We start from the raw sequence: 26985 nt of genomic DNA, 5'->3' as shown, positions 1-26985 counted from the left end.
AGATGTTTTATTTAGTATTCTTGGTCATGTAACTTTATCAGCATTTTCATCTGTCTGATTGCTCCAATCTTTATTTATTACATCCATCTACCTTTTAACTGCTATGCTTGTTTATTTACTTATTGCAGAATTATTACTATTTTATTTTGGCAATAGGTAGACTCATTTACACTAAAGTACACTTTGGCCACAAGCCATCAGTCTGCATTGACAGTTGTTATAAAAAGTGAAACCAAAGGAAACAAACATTATCAGACTGATTACAGTAATATTACTAAAGCATAGTCCCATACCAATACGATCTCATATGGAAGAAACTAATTTTGAGTCTCAGTAATAACACTAACAAAAAGAAGAGTTTCCTCTAAGAGAATCATTAGTGTTTAAGGTGTGAATGCTGTCAAATCAATATTTTCCCCCTTTTCTGAAGGCTACTAAGTAACTCAGGTACAAATTTTTGAATTATCTTTGTCAACTTTTTAGGATACTTTGACATAAATTTCTAAATCTAACAATTTGGCACAAACATTACGTTTTATATTACTGCTCACTGTATATTCATATAAGTTGCCTAGAATATTGTTGGTAATAAGTTGTCGAATAATAATTCACTAATAGATAATCTCACATCCTCACATTAGAGTCAGGCATACACATGATATTCTTTATTTTGAGTCTATTTCATAGATTTTAGGTTTTGAATATTTTTAATGCTTCATTTTTGTCTACAGGTTTTAGATTTCAATCATATTTTCAAGTAACTGAACTTCCAGTATATCCCATATTAGTCATTTGTTTTTTTGTGGGGTCGCTTGTTTGTTTTTAATTTTGGCTGTGCTGGGTTTTTGTTGCTTTGCACGAGCTTTCTCTAGTTGCAGCAAGTGGGGGCAAGTCTCTGGCTGCAGTGCATGTGTTTCTCATGTGATGGCTTCTCTTGTTGCAGGGCATAGGCTCTCGGCATGCACACTTCAGCAGTCGCAGCACATGGGCTCAGTAGTTGTAGTATGTGGGCTTTAAGGTGCACGAGCTTTAGTAGCTGCAACACACAGGCTCAGCAGTTGTTGTCTGTGGCCTCTAGACCCTGGGCTCAGTGGCTGTGGTGCACAGCTTAGCCACTCCGAGGCATGTGGAATCTTCCCAGAGCAAGGACTGAACCCATGTCCCCTGCACTGGCAGGCAGATTCTTATCCATTGTGCCACCAGAGAAGTACCAGTGTTTTATTTTTGACAAAACCAAAAAGGTATACATTTGTCTCTTTAAAAAAAATGTTATAACTTGCTCTGGATACTGCAATATTTTAGACATAAAATATCATGGAAACTTGTAGGACTATTTCTGCAGTCCTATTAAAAATAAACTAAAAACATTTAGTCTCAGAAATAGAATTCTACCATAATCACTAGGTAAGAATATTAACTATGATATATTAACTTTTCTTCTATATTAGACCTTGCCTATGGGTATACATATTCTGTATAATATAGCCTAAGTTAGCATAAAGATGAGTTCTTCAGGAACCAATAGAACTAACTAAGACAAAGTAATATATAAATGGTTAACCTTACAAGTACAGATGATGGAATCATTACTAAATGATGCTGGGTCCTTTTCAGCCTTCTAGTACTATGGCCCTTTAAATGAAGACTATGCACAAACAAAATGGATCTACAGATATCTTATAAACATTATAGCTCTCTCCAATAATATATCCTTCATTGGATTTTGAAGCAAAAAACCACAGGCAAAAAATATAGAACATTCAGAATTTAATTTTATGTATGTAAAAAATAAATTTAAAAAAGCTGCTCTCCTTTATGAATAATATCATGAAATTGAATCTGAGTTAGATTTTCAAAATATGGGGAAAAATGAGATTCCTTCTTGCCTATCATTACTCTGATGACAATTATGAATTGATCTATAATGAATATTAATTAAATGAATATTAAGTAATGACATTGATGAAACATTTATTGAGCACTGACAATGTGCTTTGTTCCACTCTTTAGACAAAAAGTGAAAATTACATAGGCACAAACCTATGGTACCTTACATAAAGAAATTTCAAGGAAATGGATGACTTTAGTAACTGTGGTTAAGGTTAAAGAGGTAAATGGAAAATGAAGCAGCTGAAATGATGTTAAATAAAACGTGCAGCAAGTCACATCCTTAGCCAACTGTTCACACCTCTCTCCCAGACTCTCTACACTTCTGTGCACTCTCTGACTAGTTCAGGAAATAAGGTTAATGAGAATTCAATAGCTAACATTCAGAATCACAGAGAATTCAAATATCTCCCTCCTTCTTTTAATGAGCTGATGTTTGGTATTGAGGTTGTTGCTATTAACAGTCATTGGTTAGGGTTAAGTGAAAGACGGGACAGGAAGAACTCAGAATCCTGGGACTGTGACAAAGAAAGCGTATGTGATACTTCCACTCCCTAACAGGCCTCTGACATCACTGGGGAGTAAACACATGCTCGAAGGAAAGATTTAACATACTCTCTGCTATTTAAGACTTCCCATATCTACAATGCATAATTTAGTAGAATTCTTATAATAGTGGAAGAGTAAGAAAGATCGGAATAAGAAGAAAAGTTAATAGAGACATATGGTTCTCTGAGGCTGTTATACCTAGAGATACACAGATTGCCGCCTCAGCAATACCATGACTTGGCCACACTGCAAAGTCACAATAAAGAAGAGAAAGGTAGAATTAGAATCATATGAATCAAGTCTAAAGACTATGTTTAAAACCTATATTCTCTCAGTAGTTTTGCTTTCCTTTCTCTGAGCTAACAAGTTTTATTATTTATTTTCTTGGCATTCATAAAGGTGAATTTAAATAGGATATTTAAAGGTGATATTAAATAGGATTCATAAAGGTGAATTTAAATAGGATATTACAATAAGAGAAAATGTTCCAGGAAGAACACACCCCAACTGGTCCAAAGAAGCATGTTGCTGAACCTATTCTTTGTTTTATATCACTTCCCATCAATGAAATACTATCTTTACAGTATATTCTGATAATATTATGTTTGTTGAAAAGTAAGATAAAATAGTCCCACCAAATTAATCTTTTAAATGTTTAAATAAGGAATCAGTTCAGTTCAGTTCAGTCACTCAGTCGTGTCCGACTCTTTGTGACTGTAAAACTAGTGTTTGACTTTAGGATGCATCTCTGTTCTGTATTCCTGACTTGGAGGTGTGTTCATAGTACAGAAAAAAACAAAACAACTGTGAAATCTGATTCATTTGCAGAAAAAAATAAGTTTGTTTGGGGAAAAAGTAATACTTTGTAGTTCTGATTAAAGAGCAACTTGGAAAAGACACTCTTCATAAAGATGTTCACTAAAGTGTTATTTATAAGATCAAAGTAAGAATTGCAAATATGCTAAATATAAACATTGTTTCAACTGAACCATATCTTCAATTAATGAGATATTATACAACCATTAATAGTGATGTTACACAGTATGTAGAAATACATAGACACTTAATGATGTCAGTTTATATGTTAAAATAGGATGGTACATGATATGTCAAGGCTAATTATAAAAACGCCAAAATAAACATTTAAACATCAACAGGTAAACTTAAGTAGTGGTCCTGCTGCTGCTGCTAAGTCGCTTCAGTTGTGTCCGACTCTGTGCAACCCCATAGACAGCAGCCCACCAGGCTCCCCTGTCCCTGGGATTCTCCAGGCAAGAACACTGGAGTGGGTTGCCATTTCCTTCTCCAATGCATGAAAGTGAAAAGTGAAAGTAAAGTCACTCAGTTGTGTCCGACTCTTAGCGACCCCATGGACCACACACAGCCTACCAGGCTCCTCCATCCATGGGACTTTCCAGGCAAGAGTACTGGAGTGGGGTGCCATCGCCTTCTCCGAAGTAGTGGTTCTATTGATATGTTAATAATTGTTCTTATATAACTGTTTTAGAGACTTTTAAATGTTCTTCTAGTCATTTCATATTATTTTAATAAGTTATGTACAATAAATGCATACTTCTCATACAATAAAGGGTTAACACTCATTTTCTGGTTCAACATAATGGACTTTACCATCCTCTGAAATTAATTTATCTTGAAATAAAATCAAGCCCTAATATTCTGTTCTCTGCTACGATCTTCTATCCTCTTTCCCTCATTTTCTTCCTCTGTTGGTGTTTTGTGATTTTTTTTCCCCTCACAACCTAGTCATTATACTCTCATGCCTCCTCTGCTCTCTGCTTTAAATTTACTGTAATTGAATTATCTTTCTAAAACACAAATCTGATCATGTAGTGCTTTATTTATATTGGATAAAGCCCACTTCTTTGACAAGAAAGGTCAAGCTTTTCAGCATCTCAGACTTTGTCTTGTCTGTCTCTCCACACCTTGCATTTATTCATAAAACTTAATAAACATTTTGTTGTTTCAAGATCTCACCCTGTGCTCTCTTATTTCTGAGACTATCCATATAAAGCTCACTTTGCATTTGCTGGCCAAATCCTTGTTTTTTTCAAGATTCAGCTCAAGCATCTTACATTCAAGAAAATTTTCATTTACTCTTTGAATTACCCACAGAATAGATGAAGATTCTGTTCACTGAAAAGCCCTAGTAAGCCAAGATTTACACACTGGAAATGTAATCTCCTTGCCCGTCTTGCCCAACAGAGTCAAAATTACAGTAAATAAGAGAACAGTTCTTATCTGAATTTTTAACTTTGGTGACTTCCATAAAAGTCAGTGGGATAAAGGAAGAAAGAAAGAAGGAAAGAGAAGGAAAAACAAGAGGAATCTGGTGCTACAGCTATTATAAATAAAAATAATATACATTGTTCATCAACAATGATCTGAAAAACAATTTAAAGGCATAGTCTTAACAGTTACATGAAGAATGGATACTTATATGTAATATAAATCCAGATTTAAAGTAATCAACATTACATGGTCCCCATATTTTATCAACTTTACTAATATATGTTGATATAGAAAATTACTAATTAGCCCCTTGTTAGAGAATAGAAGCTTGCTTTTATTTTTTTTTAATTTTATTTTATTTTTAAACTTTACATAATTGTATTAGTTTTGCCAAATATCAAAATGCTTGCTTTTAAATTCTAATGTAAAGTAATTATTTTATAAAGAGAAAATTAAATCACAGAGCTAAATATAATAGAAATGATTTTTATGGTGATCTGCTTTTGCTGTTCAAATAAAAAGTTAAAAAAGCTACTTCCTCAGGAGACATCGCAAGTATGCATTTGTTGACAGGAGCAGAATTAATTGAATAAAACCCTAACACAAACTGAAAATTATTATAAAAACACATGTAATCATAGACACTCAGCCTATCATTAGAAAAAAATACATAAAATTTATAATTAATGTAAGACTAGCAGTACTCTTGCCTGGAAAATCCCATGGACGGAAGAGCCTGGTGGGCTGCAGTCCATGGGGTCGCTGAGTTGGACACGACTGAGCGACTTCACTTTCACTTTTCACTTTTATACGTTGGAGAGGGAAATGGCAACCCACTCCAGTGTTCCTGCCTGGAGAATCCCAGGGACGGGGGAGGCTGGTGGGCTGCCATCTATGGGGTCGCACAGAGTTGGACACGACTGAAGCGACTTAGCAGCAGCAGACCATAGTTCTAGGGAAGTATCAAATTTAAAGCTTCCACTGTAAAATTATTCTGAAAATCAGATGGACTCTATTTGGCCTATTCCATTGATTTCTGGGACCTAAAAAAATTTTGTACTATCAAAAATAATTTGAGAAGTACTGAATGAGACCATTATAGTGAACAAAATTTGTGAAATGGATAACAACAGACACAGACTAGCACACGGAAATAAATAACATACAACTGAGCATCACAGTCAAACGTCAGTATAAATTTAACTCTATTCTTCTTAAGGATAGAAGATGAAACAGGATAATAATACTAACATTCAGAGGTTATTAAACGATGATAAACAGAGCAGAAAGGGACTTCTGTTAGGAAATGAAGGACTCTCTAAAAACATACCTTTTTCGTTACAGCGGAGCAGCTTCATAGTATTTTTTTAAAGCCTTTCAGTGTAGGTTGATGACACAGGGGTACAAAATAATTAAAGCAAATAATTTAGTCCCTCTGAGGGACTAAAACATGGGCCAAATCTGCCTGGGTTAGGAGTAAAACTCATGAGAGAGTGGGCAATTTTCATGCTCCTCAGGTCATGATTTATATGAAATTATTACCATTTTTACATTGACATTTGAGTGGGATTGGGAATCTGAGATTTCTGAGAATCATCTGAAATAAGAATCAGGAATGCATTTTTTATGGAGTCCATTAAAGGAAGAACATCTGTTTTGACTATCATTTGGTAAGGGTTAATGGCTTTTTCTAGAAATTAAGCTGCTGATCAAGAGCCCTGACTAACTGGATTGGATTGGATTCACTTTCCAGTTGTTTGGAAGTGAGATGAGGATAGACCTTCAAGAAATCTACTTTGTAAACAGTTCTGAATTATCTTCAGTATGGAAGTAGAGACAGAATAGTTCTAATCATTTTAATTTTTTTTTTTTTTTGCTGGAAAATCCTCAGAGAAAGCATTATAGGTTCATAAACACAGTCACAAAGAACGTAGATAACTTTTACACGATGAAGCTTCTTTTGATCGTATACTTAAAATATGCTAGAAATCAACTGCAATTCCAGAAATCCATGATTATATTTGATATATGGAATCATTGATTACATTTCTATTTCAATTTCAGAATAGTTGGCTTTATTTTATGGAAAGAGACACTATCAAGACAAATTAACTGTGGAAGTAATTTTTAGTGTATGCTTATAAAAGCATGTCATCAGTGCAAAGAACATGCTGACTTGGCTAATCTTCATAACAGGTGAGCACATATCTATTGAATCATTAAAGCTAATAAGTATCTGGGAGAGTTTGGGGTCTGAGAAGAGAGGTATAGAAATTTTAAAGAATAAATGAATAAAATTAATACCTGAAGGGATGCTCTAAAATATAAGACTGTTGTTACTGACCTTGACCTAGAAGTATGCCATTAAAATGCTTCAACCAGAGATAAGATATCTAATCTGTAGTAAGTTTACATTGCTCATTCAATAACCGATTCCTGACAACAGAGTCAAAGGGATTAAAAACTTCAATAAAATGTTAGGTTTTAATTCTTCATTCCATATTTTCTAGAATGAGCTATAAATAATGTTATTGACCACATTGCTACTGAGTTTGAAACTCACGTGATCATGAGAAACTGAGAACTTATATTTTTTAAGAAGAAAGTTGGCATTAGAGAATAAAAAATATTGTATTATGTGTGAGGACTAAGGATTTTCTTTCAATGAAAGTTTAAAAATTCCAGTAGCAGATACAGCTGGGAAGTTATTGAAAGTTCACAAATTAAAAAGCCTCAGAGTCTATCACTTGAAGCATATTAAGCAATTTTGTGTGCAGAACAACTTTATTAATTTGTTTAAAGTTTTAGTATTTAAATAGGCAATGGGTTTAAGAATCAGGTACTAATTTCATGATCAGAAAGCAAACTTTAATTTCTACTTAGCAAGGCAACAAGGCAAAGTGATTCAGGCCAATTTATTGACTTGTACAAAACCACAAAGGCTTTGGAGAGCAGGTATACTTAGAGAATTTCAAGCTTGATTTCTAGCGTGTAAGATGGTGTGTAAGCGATTACGTAGAGTGATTCAGTTAAAGAGCCTTGTTTTCCTTGCTAGTTTGTAATTCAAATAGGAATCACTAAAAATATTTTAAGTATTTTAAAATATTTGAGTAGGAAAATATTTTATTGTGTTTTTGAAAGTGGATCCCGGAAGCAGTGTGGAGAATGCAAAGAAGAGGCAATTCTATAATAATTCTACTAATATTAGGAAAATTCTGGAAAACAATCTGCGAGTAACATATGAGACAGTTACAGTTGGGTTGAAGGCAAAAGAGAGAAGTAAGAACATCAATATAGGCTGCCTAGTGATAAATTTGATATTCAAGATGAAGCACCAATGATAATTCTTAGGCTTCTGGCTTGGGAAGGTTGGAAAATGAAGGTTCTAGAAAAGGCCAATAGGAGAAGATCTATCTTGGGACTTGGAGAAAGGCTAGAAATGATGAGCTCACTGTACAAGCTCTGGAATGATTGTTCTTGGGTTCTAATCTTGGATTGCTACTTCATAGCCATCTGACACCGAAAATTTACTTAATCTCTCTGTTTCTCACTTTTCTCATAGGTAAAATCGAGAAAGTTACAATATTTACTTTTTGGCATCACTGTGATATTTAAATTAATTCATACCTATCATCATCAATAACTGCAACCCCTCCATAACCTCAATTGTTATCTCACTCATTCTGGTAACTTGACATTAATAAGGTTGATTTCAACAATCTTTGATCCCGCTGTAATCCACAAATGTATTTTTTTAACATCCCTTAGTGTACTGTACTCTCCATGTCTTTAACTTCCCTTGTCTCCCAGCTTAAAATCCATAGCCAATCCCTACAATTACTTGCTTGCACACACTCTCAACTCCTTTGATTCCCTCTCCTTTGATCATATTGGGTAAAACACATTCTCATTAAAGCTGACCCATGGCTATTCTACTCCTGGAATTAGAATATAACTGGAGAAATAAGACTGAATATCACCAGAGAAATGTACCCATTCAAGTTTACTTATCTTGTTCTAAATTCACTATTATTAATCCAAGACTGTTCCTTATTCCCTGGCAATCATCTGGTATTTCCTTGATCCACATAGCTCCCATTTTCCAAGTGACTGTTGTGTAATTTCTTCCTGATCTGCAAAACTCTCAAACTATCCTTTTTCTCAGCAATGAGGCAGCTTCCTACTTTTCTAAAGAAAATCTAAGTGCCATTTCGGGTGTTAGCCCGTAAGCACATGTTAGACTGATGTTCTTTTAAATATATAAGTCAGATCATTCTCTCATCTGGTCTGACTTCCAATTTCTTTCACAGTAAAGGCTAACGACCTTAGAATAGCCTAAATTGTCCCTACCTATGCATATGAAAATCTTAAGACATATTTGAAATTCTCTGCTATTATTCGCCCTGCAAAACAGACTCAGTCACTAATGTCTTCAGATAATGTCAGGCTTATCCCGCCTGAGTCTGTGCTTCTCCTCCTGGGTGACTCCTCTGTCTACAGAGTTCTGTTCCCAGAGAGCCACAATGGCAACTCTCTCACATTCCTCAACTCTTCACTCTACTATTTCCTTGAACTCTATTTTCCTTGAACTCTTAACTTGCTTTCTTATAATTGCAGTTCCAACATTCCTTCTTTTCTTTTCCCACTTTAATTTTGTCCTTTAAACTTTAAATGCCACCAGTAAGTTAATATAAAATTGAAAGTGTTTGTTGCTCAGTCGTGCCCAACTCTTTGTGACCCCATGGACTGTAGCTCTCCAGGCTCCTCTGTCCACGGAATTTTCCAGGCAAGAATACTGGAGTGGGTTGCCATTCCCTTCTTCAGGGGATCTTTCCCACCCAGGGATTGAACTTGGGTCTCCCACATGGCAGGCAGATTCTTTACCATCTGAGGCATAAACAGCTACTAAATAACTTACTTATTGCTTTGCTTATTGCCTATTTCCCACCACTGGAATGAAAACTTTATGAAGACAAAGATTTTATTTGGGCTTCTTTCCACTGTTAATACTAAAAAAAAAAAAAAAAACACTTTTTGAATGGACTAAGATATTTAGCATAGTAGCTGGTATAATATATGTGCTTAATAAGTAGAAGTTACTGTTACTACTTATAATAATATATCATGCACGTGAACAACATGGAGCCTCCAGGTTGAGCGCTTGAGACTCATAAGCAGAGGCTGAACTTAGTACAAATTAACACAATAATGAAATAAATGACTAAGCAAGATCTCACTGGGAAGAATGTTAAGAGCAGAAAGCCATGACATGCGAGTGAGGGTAGGGCATATGGATGGCAACCAATATGGGGCAGGCTGAACTCTTGAAAACTAGGAAAGATATGAAAAGCAAATATCCAGAGAAACACAAGAAGAATCAGGAGAGGGTGGGATAATGGGAGTCAAGGAAGGTAGACATTCATGAAGGATGAGGTGGTTAACAGTGCCTAATACTTTAGTTAGTACCAAGAAAATGATAATACAGCAAATGCTGAGATACAAATCATGATAAAAAGCCTTAGGAAGATTTAATGAGAAAATAAATCTTCAGAATCAAAAGTGTCTACAAAAGCAACGAAAGAGTCTGCAAGATTGTTCAAGACAAAACCATTTATTCAACACATGTTCTTTACCTTTGATTCTTTCAAAGAAAGGAAGGATGGGATAATAAAAGATTCTATCTCATTTTTGAGCTTATAAGACTAGAGGCTGACATAAGTAGGTCAAAGAAATAGTCCCCTGGCTCACTGAATTTAGTAGGGTTTTACACAGATAGTTGGATAATAGAATGACATAATAGATTTTTTCCTTAGAGTTAAAATCTGAGATTAAGAATGCGTCTAAACCAGTAAAAATTACTATGTATTTTTTCAAATGCAAATAGATAAAAATTCTACAAGTTCTTTCTCTTTAAGAAAATACTGCAAAAGAATAAAAAAATTAATATGGCTCTCATTAATTTTAATTAATCTTATTTACTACAGGATGTCTTATAATTCTTACATGATAAAGGGAAATTTAGAATTGGTTATTGCTATCCTCAGCAATATGGAGGTATTTTCTTCTTCTTTTTCTTTGCAGTTTGAGAAAATAAAGAGTTTTTAATTTTTTTAAATAAAGGCATTTAAATACATCCAGTATTTTACAGATAATTACAAAATGAATCATAAGTGGGTGCAAATTGAGTAATTTGATTAATTTCTAAGTTGACCTTTACAAAAGTATTTGTCTAACATTTCTTAGTTGTTGTTATTTTTTTACATCAAACTGAAGTTCCAGCTAGTTAATTTCCATGTTGTTAAAAAAAATGAGAACTGCATTATGGATATAAAATGGTTTGTTTTGTAAAATAACTGTTTCACTTTAGAAACAATTTGGATTTTGAAAGGTAATGTGAATATTATCTTTGAATAGCTGCTTCTCTTTCTATCAGGATTTGCTCTTATCAAGGTAACTTTACTTACGCATTTTTTTCGCTTGTATATTTATTGAATCAAGTAACTGTTCTGCAGGTAGTTAAATTTATTGTTCACTAATAAAACATAAAATACACTTCGTGGCAGTGCACAGCTCTCTTCCAGGTGGGTGTCCTCATTCTAAGTAGCCTCTGGCTTAGGTGAGAGACTTCCCAATTGAAGATACATAATGTGCATCTCCAGCAAAACTGCCCATAAGAATAACTTCATTATTCTGGGAAGCTCGATCTATAAAACACGTAAAATGTGGAAGTGTTCTGCCTATACAATTTCTGGTAAGTACAACATGACTGAGTGATAAAACCTGAGTCAGCTTCAGTTAGAGCATACCTTACTGATAAGTTTATTGTGCCATGAAGGCAAAAGGAAATATAGTGGGCAAAGAGGTCTTCTCTGAAGTAAGGAGGTATTTTAGGTCTACTGAGCTCTGCCTTGATCAATGGAAAATGACCTCTGAAAGCATCAAGTGGTACGGTGCACCAGTTAGTTACAGAAATCCCAAGTCATAGCAGAATAATGAGAAGGAAAAACTCACCAGTACCACTGGACAGATTGTGGTGGGTGGTAAAATATGGTCCTTCAAAGGTCCGCAGTCACATTCAGGTTTCAGATGAGAAGCACATTTATTATGCAGCTAGGGAAGGAGAAAGAGGAAACTATCATTTTGCATAACAACAGCAAACATGAAGCAGATTCTACTTCACCTGAGATGCAGCAAATACATTTAAAGAATTACAAGAACAAACAAATGGGATCATAAAGGGACTCCTATGACATCTGTTCTTATACAGTCTGCCTTAAATAAACTGAGCAGCAACCTCCGTGACCCAGCCTATATATTTTCTAATTCTCAGAAATGTTTATATTAGAAATGTCCTTTAGGTTTTTCCCCTGAAAAGCCTGATTCCTTTGACAAACACACATTATCATCCATTACAATCCTTCCTATGCTTATCTGTTAGCATAATCTTGAAACCACTGTGCACTGTGGCTGCTTTTTTTTTTTTGACCCTCCTGTTTTCTCAAAGTCATTCCAAAGTGCACAGCTCAGTATGGGGCATAATTGATCCCATCATTAGTTTTAACTTTCTAATTCAATATGTAAATGTAACCAGAGATTCATCTCAGTGGGAGCAGGATATAAATATAAGAAGATGATTATGATTATAAAAATTTATCTTTATATTGTATTTATCAGCTCTACATTAAGTAAGTGTATAATCATAAGTGTAATTTACTTCTCAACATGTATGAATTTAAACTGATATTTTTATCAAACCTGGCCACAAGTTGAAATTAAGGTATTATATTATGGTATATTAAATAAGTGATTTTTTTTAAATTGAGGTGATAATTCTTATTGGAGCCATATAGAATTGTTAAGGTAATAGTTGTTTAAAAGACCTATGGATGCCTTTATCCCCTACTCCCTATCAATGGAATATGAAATAGTCCTGCTTTTAAAAAAATTACAGATGTTAATAAAATAACATGTTTTGTTCAGAACCAAAAAGGAGCGGACTTATTTTTCAGTTCTGAACCAAAAGCTACCCATTTCAATCTTGGTTATATTAATTTCCCACACAAGCCTACCTTTGTAACAGTTCATTAACAACCAAGCACAGGATCTAATGAGAGTAGATGTGCTGCTGGCGATAAGAGCTCACCTGAGTAGTTCACTATCGAAGGGGTATTTCTGTTGTCCTTGGATCTAAAACATCTATCATGGTAACGTCCTGCCTTGAAATTAAGGCTACTTGTACTATAATTAACTCACACTAGGCCACAGTACATGAAATAAAAATACCTTTACACATTCATCCATAATTAGCAGTTTTGCTTCTCAGTGACACGTAAACTCCTTATTAAAAAAGTGGTTTCATCTTACCAGGCATTGCTTTGTCAAGAGGCAAGGGGAATTCAAGATAAAGAAGCACTTGGAGCCATATGCAAAATAGAACTAAATTAACAGGCAATCATCTGGCCAATGGAAATGCATAGTTTCCACAAAATAAAATTAGTGACTGGTTTAAATATATTATTAATATATTAGACTTCATCAATTTTCTCAGAATAAATCATGACCCTGAAATTTGCGATTCAGACCAAACAGATTATCAAGTGTTGCAGGTTAAATTGAGTCTTTCCCCAATTAATGTCCTGAATTCTAGTATCTGTACAACATGAACTCATTGAGAACTAAAATCTTTGTAGGCATATTCAAGTTCAATTGAAGTTATACTGAAATAGCTTGGAGTTTAATCCAGTGACCGGCTTTCTTATGAGAAGAGAGACATCTGGATATAAAGAGACAGACGTAGAGGCAAGAGGTCATTGACAACAGAAGCAGGGATTTGGTGATGAAGCCAAAGGCCAGGGACCACCGATGATTGGGGCCCACTCTCAGAATCAGCAAAAGCTGAGGGTGGATTCTTCACTACAGCCTTCAGAGGGAGCATGGCCCGCTAACATCTTGATCTTGGGTTTCTAGCCTCTAGAACTATGAAAGGATAACTTTCTGCTCTCATTTTGTAGTGTTTCATTATGGTGGCCCTTGGAAAGGAATGTACCAGTTGCTACGAAAACTGAACCAAAAATCAAAGTCAGGCTGTGTGTCTTGAAGGCTCTTTTGTACTGTGGTGTCACAGAGAAAAAGCTTCTGCTTTTCCATCCTGCACTACCTATTTAAAACTGACAATGCAAGACTCTAAGATAAAATTTCTGTGTGCACAGAGTGAGAAAAAACTGAATTTTCAGGCTTGCAGTGACTGAAGTTTTACATGCAACTCTGAAGGACAGAGAGACAGGATACTGAGATCTTGCCAGCACTGACCACCTACACAAGCTCAGCAGCTCAGCCTCCACCCTGCCTCCATCCCATGCATTTCTAACAATCTGCAACTGATATGGGAAGGGATGACTAACCTCTCTATACAGTTATTTGAGGGTTACCAGATGTAATAAAAGACAACAAAAATAAAATGAATTTAATGACAGCTTTTTGGTATTTAAGCTAGTTTTCCAGCAAAACAAACAAGGAACTGAGCACTCAGAAAGAATTACAAAGTTGTTAAGCCAAACAGAATATATGGAGTACCTCTTCATATTGAGGTTTGAGGGTTGCAGAGCATAGGTACTGGAACAGGTCCTATGAAACACTGCTCCCGGCATGTGTGCTGCGTGCTAAGTCACTTCAGTCATGTCTGACTCTTGCAACCCATGGACTGTAACCCACCAGGCTCTTCTGTCCATGGGGATTCTGTCCAGGCAAGAATACTGCAGTGGGTTGCTATGCCCTCCTCCATGGGATCTTCCCAATCCAGAGATCAAACCCACATCTCTTATGTCTCCTGCACTGCCAAGTGGGTTCTTTACCACTACCATCACCTGGGAAGCCCTGGCTTCCCTGCAGAGCTACATGAAATCAGCACGGCACTGCCCGTTTGATTGCCATGTGGTCCCAGGTGGCTATGAGACAGAGTCTTGCAGGAACAGAAGCATGTAGCAGGATCCACAAGGACGTCAGTAACCATATCATCGTCAGTGAAACAGGAAGACACAGTGCAAGAAAATTCTCCTCCTTAAGAAGTCTGTATTAACTAATAACGTATAAGGTACCTTACACTTCGCTTAAGACTGGAATCTGGCAGCTGCTAAATATGTGTGGGTGTCCATCAACATCATGACATTATTTGTAGCTGGAAGTATCAAAGCTGAGGACACCACATTGGAAAATCCTGATTTTTCCACAGTGTGTATAGCAGGGCTACCGCACTGAACATATTGTTCATAAACATACTTGAAGACGAACTATAAAATATGAAGGACAATGAGAAAATGCTTATGGTTCCCAAGACTATCAGGATTAAAAGTGTATTTCATTTTTGCTCTGAAGTTAAAACTTTGCAACAAATGAAGTCTATTTAAAAAAATAGGAAATACCAACAAAATAGAAACCATATAATAGAATTTAAAAGCCACTAGCCCAAAAGTATTTCAGGTTACTGGTAATGTTTTGTTTCTCCATCAGGTGTTAGCTACACATGGTGCTCATTTGTGCAAAATTCACTAAACTCTCTCCCTGGGATATTTATAATTTTCTATATGTATGATATGTTTTAAATAAAAATGTAAAAAGGAATAAAGTGAGTATAATCAGTAATAATAACAAGTTGCTTAAACTCATCACCATGCCATTTTACAGAAAAAAAAAAAAAAGTCAAAGCTGAGTCCTTGTCAGTGACAGTTAAGATACTGAAGTCTGACAATTCTCTTAAAGATAACCCAGATTGTAAATCAACAAAACAGAGAAAAAGACTCATCAAGAAGAGCAATAAACTAGACCATTAATGAGTGCTGCCTCTTAAATGGAATGGCCAATGGAGCCCCAGAGTAAAGAAATTGTTACCTTTTAAACAGTGTTTTTATTTTTGTTCACAGTTACCTTGCATTTTTAGACTAAGGCATAGAAATCATCAGGTCATATTTTTTATTATATGTACAGAAACTTCCATTTCTGTGTAAGGGTATCAGTATCATAGCTAGAAAATTCATAAAATATAAACCAGCTATTTCTGGAAGTGAATTAAACACTTGGAAATAATTTCAGAGTTTACAACATTTCTAATAGCACTTAATTTAGAGCCAGATCTGTGTTTATTGAAAAAAGCTGTCTCAATTTAGGAAGAAAAAGAAAATGTGTGAATAAGCTTGTGTGTATGTGTGTATATGTACATGTGTTTATGGGATGGAGTTGAGAAAAGAGTGATGTATTGTACTGAGAAGAAAACAGAATCTAAAAAGTTGAAAGGAAGAAAAATAGAAAATAAATTTCTATAAGAATTTGGAAGAAAAAAGAGATAGTTTTTCTGCAGAAAAATGAAGTGACCAGATTCGAGGAATATTTGTTGATTTATATGTATTTTTGTTTCTAACATTTTTCCATTTCAGGTGCTGCGTTAACGCTGGCATTTGCTAAAGCATGAATCTTTATATTGTTAAGTCATTAGAAACCTTTAAACATTATTGCTAGGAGTTGACTATTTTAAAAGAAGTAGTAGTCCTACATGATACCAAAAGTCAATAATCTATAGCCACAATATAGGCTTGCTTTTGCCAAGCTCAAATGAAAAGTATCCACCGATACTGTGAGTCCTGCCTGACCATGAACATTTTACCACAACCAGGAGCAAATGACAACCTATTTTAAGAGAATGTCAAGAAAATGCTTTCAGGGTAGAAATCAACAGGTATAAAGAGTGAGATCTTTTTTTAAAAAAAATTATTTTTAATTGAAGAATGATTACAATATTGTGATGGTTTCTGCCATATATCAACAAGAGTCAGTCATATAGCTATACATATTCCCCCTCCCTCTTAACCTCCCTTCTATCTCCCTCCCCATCCCACCCATCTAGGCTGTCACAGAGCACGAGCTTTGGGTTTCCTGTGTCATACAGAAAATTCCCACTGGCTATCTATTTTACACACGGTAATATATACATTTCAATGCTACTCTCTCAAGTCATCCCATCTTCTCCCACACCTACTGTGTCCAAAAGTCTGTTCTCTATGTCCTCCTCTCCATTGTTGCCCTGTAGATAGGTTCATCAGCACCATCTTTCTAGATTCCATGCTGCTAAGCTGCTGCTAAGTCACTTCAGTCGTGTCCAGCTCTGTGCGACCCCATAGACAGCAGCCCACCAGGCTCTGCAGTCCCTGGGATTCTCCAGGAGAGAACACTGGAGTGGGTTGCCATTGCCTTCTCCATTGTGTGAAAGTGAAAAGTGAAAGTGAAGTTGCTCAGTCGCGACCAACTCGTAGAAACCCCATGGACTGTAGCCTACCACGTTCCTCCATCCATGGGATTTTCTAGGCAAGAGTACTGGAGTGGGGTGCCATTGCCTTCTCTGTTCTAGATTCCATATATATGCATTAATAAATGATATTTCTCTTTCTCTTTCTGATTTACTTCACCCTGTTTAACAGGCTCTAGGTCTGTCCATCTCATTACAACCAACTCAAATGCATTCCTTTTTATTCAGTTCAGTTCAGTTGCTCAGTCATGTCCAACTCTTTACGATCCGATGAATTGCAGCACGCCAGGCCTCCCTGTCCATCACCATCTCCTGGAGTTCACTCAAACTCATGTCCATCGAGTAGGTGATGCCATCCAGCCATCTAATCCTCTGTCATTCCCTTCTCCTCCTGCCCCTAATCCCTCCCAGCATCAGAGTCTTCTCCAATGAGTCAACTCTTCGAATGAGGTGGCCAAAGTACTGGAGTTTCAGCTTTAGCATCATTCCTTCCAAAGAACACCCAGGGTTGATCTCCTTCAGAATGGACTGGTTGGATCTCCTTGCAGTCCAAGGGACTCTCAAGAGTCTTCTCCAACACCACAGTTCAAAAGCATCAATTCTTCGGTGCTCGGCTTTCTTCACAGTCCAACTCTCACATCCATACACTACCATAGGAAAAACCATAGCCTTGACTAACGGACCTTTGTTGGCAAAGTAATGTCTCTGCTTTTGAATATGCTATCTAGGTTGGTCATAACTTTTCTTTCAAGGAGTAAGCGTCTTTTAATTTCATGGCTGCAGTCACCATCTGCAGTGATTTTGGAGCCCCCCCCCCAAAAAAGTCAGCCACTGTTTCCACTGTTTCCCCATGTATTTCCCATGAAGTGATGGGACCAGATGCCATGATCTTCATTTTCTGAATGTTGAGCTTTAAGCCAACTTTTCATTGTGTATATGTACCATAACTTCTTTATCCATTCATCTATTGGTTCACATCGAGATGGCTTCCATGTCTTAGCTATTCTGGTTTCCTCAGGGTATATGCCTAGTAGTAGAATTTCTGGGTCATAGGGTAGTTTTATTCATAGATTTTGAAGGAATTTCCATACTGTTCTCCATAGTGGCTGTATCAATTTGCATTCCCATCAACAGGACAAGAAGTTTCCCTTTTCTCCATACCCTTTCCAAGATTTATTGCTTGTAGATTTTTGATCATGGCCATTCTGACCCGTGTGAGGGGATGCCTAACTATAGTTTGGATTTGCATCTCTCTAATAATAGTGATTAAACAGTGATATCTTAAGGATCAGAGAATGTCAGCAAGAGGAGGAAAAAAGAAGCAATGAGGACATTCAGCCCAGCTGATTGAATTGCAAGCACAGGGAAGTGGCTGCCTAAATGTTAGAAGGCAGTTTATATTGTTCTTTCTTAGGATTTTCCTGTTTTCATTTTTAAGTGGTGAGACTTACAAAAGGAGATAAAACTCAGTTCTAAGCGCCTAACTTTCTTATCTAAATGATGGCAAAATTCTGTAACATCAAGAATCCACAGGTTCTGAATAAAAAGGTGGCTGGTGGCTCAGACTGTAAAAATCTGCCTGCAGTGTGGAAGACCTGGATTTGATCCTTGGGTTGGGAAGATCCCCTGAAGAAGAAAATGGCCACATACTCCAATTCATCCCTGGAGAATTCCATGGACAGAAGGGCCTCACAGTGTACAGTCCCTGGGGTTGCAAAGTGTCGGATGCTACTGAGCGACTAATACTTTTTTATATCTTTAAGTATTTGTATACACACACTTGTATACCTGATGTATATTTGAGGATTACAGGATTTAAAAAAAAAAAACAATTTAAGTCATACATTTAAAATTCACTATTTAGCAGTAAGAAGAAAAGGATATCTGTCATGAAAGTGAAATTGTTGAGGATATCCTCTATATTCGGCACTGAATCAAGATTTAGGGTAATTAGGGTGATCCAAGGTATATATTGGATCTGGAGCTGGATAAGACTGTGATCGAGCAGTGTAGACAATGATAGCATGCAGACATGACAGTTCTAGACAGCATTTCAGTCTTCATTTGGTATGGAATAAAAGTTCGGAAAGTATTCAGAAAAAGTAAACATATAGTGTCAAGGAAAATCTCAAGGGAAATACGGAACTTAATTTGGTTCTTGAAGTGTAGTTAGAATTTGAGTTGGGTGCATTCGGGACAATCGGAGTGAGCAAAGGACTTCCCTGGTGGTCCAGTGGTTAAAATCCACCAATGTAGGGGACACGGGTTCAGTCACTGGTTCGGGAGGACCCCACATGCCATGGGGCAACTAAGCCCATGTGCCGTAACTACTGAAGCCCACTCATCCTAGGGCCTGTGCTCTGCAACAAGAAAAGCCACGGCAGTGAGAAGCCCGAACATGGCAACTAGAGAGTGGCCTTTGCTTGCCGCAACTAGCGAAAGCCCACATGTGGCAATCAAGACCCAAAACACAGAAAAATAAACAAATAAAATTTTTAACAATTCTAAAAGATAAAATAAAGCAAGGTGAGCTAAATAACAAGGGTGAAGCATGGCTTTCCCTGGGAACTGTCCACAGACAAACTCAACTTATAGCAGGGTCTGGGCATGGAGGGGAATATTACATATGTCATGTGCTTAGGCTTGGCTCTCATATTTGGGGAAATGAAAACCAGGTTGAGGTGGGAAGAGGTGAGGGCTGCATTTATTTTCACAGAACTATTATGGGTTGCCAAAGGTGGCATATGATAACAAAACAGTATTTTCAGAAGTTGATTCTGGAGGTGGTTTTCAGCCTGTGTTATAGGAAAAGTACCTTCTGTTAGGGAGGTAAGCCAAGATTTCTGACTCTAATCTAGTTAAGAGGTGCTAAGAGCTTGCACTTGGGCTGTGAATGGTGAAGACAAAAACCAAATCTGAGAGAGATATTTTAAGGAGGAAACTTAGAGGCTCAGTGATAGGTTGAATATATGAGATAGAGGTGAAAGACAAGGATAAGAGATTGACTTCCAGCTCTATTTCCAATCATTGCAAGCATGATGTTACTATGTTTCATAGAAGAGAGTTTGTGAATATAAATAAATCAGCTTAGTCTAGGCTTTAGTGATATTCAGGACCACATGTTTCTGAATGCTTTTAGAACATGCAGGTGTTATTCTTAGACTGGGAAATTAGAGTTCCTTCCAGAAGGGAGAGAGAAGGTTTGAGTAACATTCATGGAGTACCCTCTGTGAGCCAGAGGTTGGGCTTTGTGCCTCCACATGACAATTTACCTGGGCTTCCCAGGTGGTACTAGTGGTAAAGAATCTGCCTCCCAATGCAAGAGATGCAAGGCATGTGGGTTCAATCCCTGGATTGAGAAGATTCCCCTGGAAGAGGACATGGCAACCCACTCTAGTATTCTTGCCTGAAGAATTCCATCAACAGAGGAGTGTGGTAGGCTACAGTCCATGGGGTCTCAAAGAGTCAGACACAACTGAGCATGCACACACACACACACACATGGCATTTTACCTAGCCTTCACTGTGAAAGTAATTGTCGATCACTAAGCACTAGGCACTTCCCTGGTGGCTCAGGCGGTAAAGTGTCTGCCTACAACACTGGAGACGTGGATTCAATCCCTGGGTAGGGAAGATCTCCTGGAGAAGGAAATGGTAACCCACTCCAGTATTCTTGCCTGGAGAATCCCATGGACCAAGAAGCCTGGTAGGCTACAGGCCATGGGTTCGCTAAGAGTCAGACACGACTGAGTGACTTCACTTTGAAGCACTAGTATGGGCTTCCCAAGTGGAGTTAGAAGTAAAGAACATGCCTGCCCATGCAGGAGACTTAAGAGACTCGGGTTTGATCCCTGGGTCAGGAATATCCTCTGGGGAAGGAAATGGCAACCCACTGTGGTACTGTTGCCTGAAGAATCCCATGGACAGAGGATCCTGATGGGCTACCGTCCATGGGATCGCAAAGAGTCAGACACAACTGAATCGACTTAGCACACATGCAAGCATTATTATGTATGAGATTCTGCACTAAACATATTTATACAGATTTTTTTTAATTCATTTAATTTTTATAAAAAATGTCTTACAAGATAGGTATCATTATATCCATTTTGACAATTCAGAAACTGGCCAAAGCTTGTATATACTTTGTCCAAGATTATACAACTACTGCCTTAGTTGTTGAACAGAAACACTTATAGAATATGGTTGGTCTAACTTATGACTAAATTAAGACACAAGCAATTGCCAAAGCCCTAGGTTTAAAGGAAGTGATAGCATTTGTAAAACCACTGAAATGAAAGCAGGTTTCATTCTCTTTGTTTCTCTCTACAATCTATTCCATGCAGACTCCATTCAGATAGGCCTCCCTAACACTCAGCTCTGATGGTGCATATCCCATCACTTTCACAGCTTCTGCTAGCTCTTTACTATATTTATAGCACTTTCTGGGAAGCATAAAGACATAAGAAAGTACATTCAGTTTGTTTAAAGGCAAGCAGGGGACTTCCCTGGTGGTCCAGTGGCTAAGACTCTATGTTCCCAAGGCAGGAGGCCCCGGTTCAACCCCTGGTCAGAGTAGATCACACGTGCTGCAACTAAAGGACCCCTGTGCCCCAACTAAGAGTCGGCGCAGCCAAATACATAAATAAATATTTTTTAAAAATAAAGGTTATCAGGAGTGTGTCAGTCAAGACCAGATCCATTGAAATTGTTAGGAACTCATTCTTCTGGCAAATAGTCTATAAAAAACCTCAGTGCGCGTAATATTTAATGGTGAAAGAATGTTCCTAATATTGGGAACAATGCATGGTGTCTACTCTTGCCATTTCTATTCATCATTGTAGTGGAAGCTTGAGCAAATGGAATAAGCCCCCTACCCTGACAAATCCATCTGAATTGGAAAGAAATAAAGCTTTATTTATAAAAAAAAAACACAAAACTTTAAACTGAATTCTTCATACAATAGTTCAAGAATGAAGTATAGATCATACTAAATATAGAAATGGTCAGAGGTAGATATCTTCTATTTAACCTAGGCAGATAATCAATAAATTAATAAATATATTCATATAATTGCTTAACGTTAAAATGCCAAAAGAGTACAGAAGCTGAAGCTACGTATAAGAAGCTTATATATATATATATGTGTGTGTGTGTGTGTGTGTGTGTGTATATATGTATTCTTCTGGAAACATGAGAACTTTTTTTTTTAATTTTGAGTTTTGTTTCATGAACCAAACACTCACAGAACCCTGGAGATCATGGTTTATAGCAAATAAAGCTGAAGTTAGCCAGAAGCCTCAGGTCTTGGGAAAGTTTAGTAAGCTAAGAAGCACCCTGAGAAGCTCCATTTCTCTCTGACTCTGCATTAAACCCTTCCGTGCTCGTGCTCTGAGTAGAAGGTGGGGTTTGAAGACATTTATAGCTTATAAAGTGCTTTGTTGTAGTGACAAAAGAGTCATCTTCAGGTTCACATTGACCTTAAGAGGAAGATGCTAGGGTCATGTTGTCTGAACTGAACTGCACCTGAAATCCTCAGATTATACAAGCAGAATTTATTCAGACACAGTGTCTTCTTTCCTGTAAAAAGAAAGGCCTAATTTCTTATAAGACTAGGATCAGGATCAAGACCAAAAATAAGTGTATAACTGGAGATTTATGGGGCTAGAAATGTAAATTTTCAGTGTCAGAACCAAGAAACAAAAGAAAACAAGAAAAGCAAAATGGAATATAAAACAAGAAAAACATTTCAAGATGCTTTGATTATCACTAAGACACTATTAGCAATGGTAACTCTGAGGAGAGTCATTCCCATAGAATGAAAAAGGCAGAAGATATTAAATAGGGGAAAGAGAAGAGGAGTCAAATAAAGAAACTTAAAATCTCTAAAAGCTTTTATATCAGGAAAGGAGGCAGTGCATAATTTTATAGTGTTCACATTTTAAATACACAATTTAAAAAATCCTGCAATGTTCACTGCAGCACTGTTTGCAATAGCCAGGACATGGAAGCAACCTAAGTGTCTATCAACACGGGAATGTGTACAGAAGATGTGGGCCATGTAGACAATGGAATACTACTCAGCCATAAAAAGGAGTGAAATTGTGCCATTTGCCAAGACGTGGATGGACCTAGAGACTGTCATACAGACTAAAATGAGTCAGAAAGAGAAAACCAAACGTTGTATATTAACACAAATACACAGTGGGACAGATGGACTTACGTGCAAAGAAGGAATAGAGACACAGACATAGAGAACAAATGTACGGATACCAAGAAGGGAGGGATGGGGAACACGTGTATACCTGTGGCAGATTCATGTTGATATATGGCAAAACCAATACAATATTGTAAAGCTAAAAAATAAAATAAAAAAAAGAAGGGAAGGGTAGGTGGAATGGATTGGGAGATAGGAATTGACATATATACACTGCTGCTGCTGCTAAGTTGCTTCAGTCGTGTCCGACTCTGTGCAACCCCATAGATGGCAGCCCACCAGGCTCCCCCGTCCCTGGGATTCTCCAGGCAAGAACACTGGAGTGGGTTGCCATTTCCTTCTCCAATGCATGAAATGGAAAAGTGAAAGTGAAGTTGCTCAGTCGTGTCCGACTCTTAGCGACCCCATGGACTGCAGCCCACCAGGCTCCTCCATCCATGGGATTTTCCAGGCAAGAGTACTGGAGTGGGGTGCCATTGCCTTCTCCGATATATGCACTACCATGTATAAAATAGACAACTAATGATAACCAACTACATAGAACAGGGAACTCTACTCAGTGCTCTGTGGTGACCTTAATGAAAAAGAAATCCAAAAAAGAGGGACCGTATGTATACATAGAGCTGATTCACTTTGCTGTACAGCAGAAACTACTAACACAGCATTTTAATGCAACTATACTCCAATAAAAAAAAAAAAGAAATTGAAAATGGGAAAAAAAAACACATTTGAAATGTATTAATGATGGGAAATAACTTGAAATACAAGGAAGAAACAAATTCTGATATTCTCCAAATTCAGTTTGCAGTAAAATAAAGATATAACTAACAAAAATGTACTCTGTGGGGAAAATAAGAGGAATAGAGTTATATAAGATCTGAAACAAAAATTAAATTTTGTATAGATGCTTAGAAAAGAAAACTAATATTTTAATGAGCACAAGGTTTTTAATAAATAAAATAGGTATGGTCTTCTTAAAACTGAGAAATCAATGTGTTTAAGTAATTCACATGTATAGTTTAAATCATTGTTAGACGTTTTATTATAATACCCAATCACTTCAAAAAAATAAAACTGTCTTTCAAAATTGAGGAAATTTCAAATGTAAATATAATTTAACTGAGTAATAGCTGAAAATGATTGAAGAAAATGTGTTCATTAAAAAAAAAAGTACTTAATTGTACTTTTGAAATACAAGTCACAGTTTGTTTTTCTCATTATCCCGTGTGTATGTGTGTGTGTATGTGTACTTACGAAAAATTTTAAATGGTGTGTGTGTTGGGGAGGACTGCTCAGGGGCACTACACAGAAACTTATTTGCTTAAGTGATACACTGCTCTCTACTGTTTAATTCCCACAATGCAAGAACAATTTGTCCTATAAATAAGATGACCCATACACTAGGTGTAAAGAGAAAACGAAGTCAATGGGGGGAAACTTCAGCCCCATAAATGTTTTTGTACTAAATGGTAAAAAAATGGTTATTCTTAAAAATGTGCATTCTAATTAGTTTCCAGAAATACAACATGAAATACTAGAGGTACCACCTAATAAATATGTTTATCCCAGAAGTTATTTGAAGCAGCTTTTTCAATTATGCAAGCCAGGGAGAGTGCAAAGATTTCCCAGGAAAGACCAAGTGACCTTTCTTCATTGTCAATGCCATTCATGGTTAGCATTTACATCCACACCTGTATCCCTCAATCTATGACTTAATGAAAGAGCAAGACAACAACACATTGTAAATAAGGGTTAAGTGAGTTCTTAGAATCATCAAGAACTAAAATATGGACACGCCTGCATCTCTACTTAGCTGTGTGGTCATTAATGATTTGCTTAAATTTTCTTGGTCTTAGTATCTTCACTATAAAATTAAGTCTTTGAATCACATTATTCATGGTTCTATCCTTTTTAAGCCTAATAGATTCTACACTCAAAATAAATACAGAATATGTAGAATAATAAATTCTACCAAAATAGAGTTTCAGGGCAGAGAGCTAGCTGAGCTCTACCCAGTCAATATTCCAAGCTCACTGCCCATTCACAGCCACGGTGCCTTGTTACCTTTCTAGAACTCCACAGAGCACAGTTTGAAAGCCTCATGACAGTACTATCTCTAAGGTTAGCTCGAAAATTCTGGACCCTCTGAGGTCAAATTCGACTCTGACCTTTATCCCTTTGGGAGCCACACATGAGATGAGTGGCTCCCATGATGCTATGCTAACTTGGACTTAGTCTAAAGTCAAGATGGCCTTCTAAGACTCATCAGAGAGCATGGGACACGGCGTGTGCATCAGGAGTGAGTGGAAGAGATACATTCTCTGATGTTACTCACTGTGATCTGACACCAAACACAATGCAGTCCCGTCAAGCCCTGGTAACATTTGACCGTTTTGTGGCACTTATCACACTTGGTTGGGCAGTTGCCTTCAACCCAGTAATGATGCATCACCTAGAACAGAACGAGAGCACTGCAGTGAGAAGAAGCATCCATTAACAACACACTCCCAAAGCCAGCATGGCCATGCACTCACATCAGTGTTCTTCTTGGACTTCACGTAAGTCTTGATACATGAAGGAGGCGCTCTAGCCACGCAGCGCTCATGGACTGTGTACTTGCAAACTGTAAGAAAACACATACACAAATTCAGAGCTCATCCTGGCCCAGACTGCAATTTTACAGAGAAAGAGTGACATTAACAGAACCTTGTTTCATAGCCGCTGCTCCCTAATCAATCCAATCAGCGGCATCAAGAAAAAGTCCAAGTCTACTGTTTTGACCATGGAATACAAAAGGCCAATTAGTACAGGAAATATTACGCATGTGAAAAACCAAGACTCTTCTACCATGGCATAGCAGGAAATGCTTAATTAAATCAGGCCTCACTCAAATTTTTCACAATAATTCCCAGATGACAAAAATATTAAAGACAAATTGATGACTGCCAAATGGCTTGGTGTCATTTGTTAGAAGGAAAAGATCTATATTTTACAGAGTATAGGCATGAGAGCAGCTGGCAGGCATGGGAGTAAAAGCCCATGAGTTTCTGCTGTTTTGTCTATTGATTTATCTAAATCTTAAATAGCTGGTTAGTCTATTTCCAGAGAATAGATTTCCTCATACATGCCAGGCCTTCAGTTAAACTTCATCCTTCATAGCCATCATGGCAATCTGTCTCCAAAAGGAAAAACCTTTGCTAGACAGCATATGGGATGTGTGTGTGTGTGTGTGTGTGTGTGTGTGTGTGTGCGCGCGAGCATGCATGTGTGCATGTTTATGTATGTATTTTATGATATATAGATGCAAAAATTAATATATATGTACAAATGTGTATATATACACATATACAAAGATATACATGTGTATATATATTTATATTTTGTGTATATATATATATACACAAAATTAATATGTATATGCGAATATGTATGGGTTTCCTTGGTGGCTCAGATGGTAAAGAATCCATCTGCAATGCTGGAGACCTGGGTTCAATCCCTGGGTTGGGAAGATTCCCTGGAGGAGGGCAGGGCAACGCATTCCAATACTCTTGGCTGAAGAATCCCCATGGACAGAGGAGCCTGGCAGGCTATAGTCCATGGATTTCCAAAGAGTCAGACACGACTGAGCGACTAAACACAAATATGCATATATTCACAAATACAAATATATATATGGGTGTGTGTGTGTAAAATGTGACATAAAGCCAACATATACAGTTTATTGGCATCTGTAAATCACTACATGGCTTGATTTTGAGTATAACTCAGGGTCTTATAAAGATATTCTTTA

General features: G+C 37.0%; 1 protein-coding gene across 7 annotated transcripts in view; it reads right to left on the bottom strand.

The window, feature by feature from the left end:
* The window catches only part of DGKB (diacylglycerol kinase beta), an 874923-nt gene that overhangs the window by 570559 nt on the left and 277379 nt on the right, over nt 1–26985 (bottom strand). For all 7 annotated transcript variants that reach the window (XM_027540028.1, XM_027540027.1, XM_027540029.1 and 4 more), the window contains 3 exons: nt 25730–25818; nt 25531–25647; nt 11698–11796 (listed from right to left, as the gene is read on the bottom strand). In XM_027540028.1, coding sequence (XP_027395829.1) covers nt 11698–11796; nt 25531–25647; nt 25730–25818 — 305 coding nt within the window. The remainder of the gene's footprint in view (nt 1–11697; nt 11797–25530; nt 25648–25729; nt 25819–26985) is intronic.

Source organism: Bos indicus x Bos taurus, chromosome 4 (genome assembly GCF_003369695.1).
Source record: "Bos indicus x Bos taurus breed Angus x Brahman F1 hybrid chromosome 4, Bos_hybrid_MaternalHap_v2.0, whole genome shotgun sequence".
Lineage (NCBI taxonomy): Eukaryota > Metazoa > Chordata > Mammalia > Artiodactyla > Bovidae > Bos > Bos indicus x Bos taurus.
Note: the sequence above shows the minus strand (reverse complement) of the source record. Positions and strands in the feature narration are given on the sequence as shown.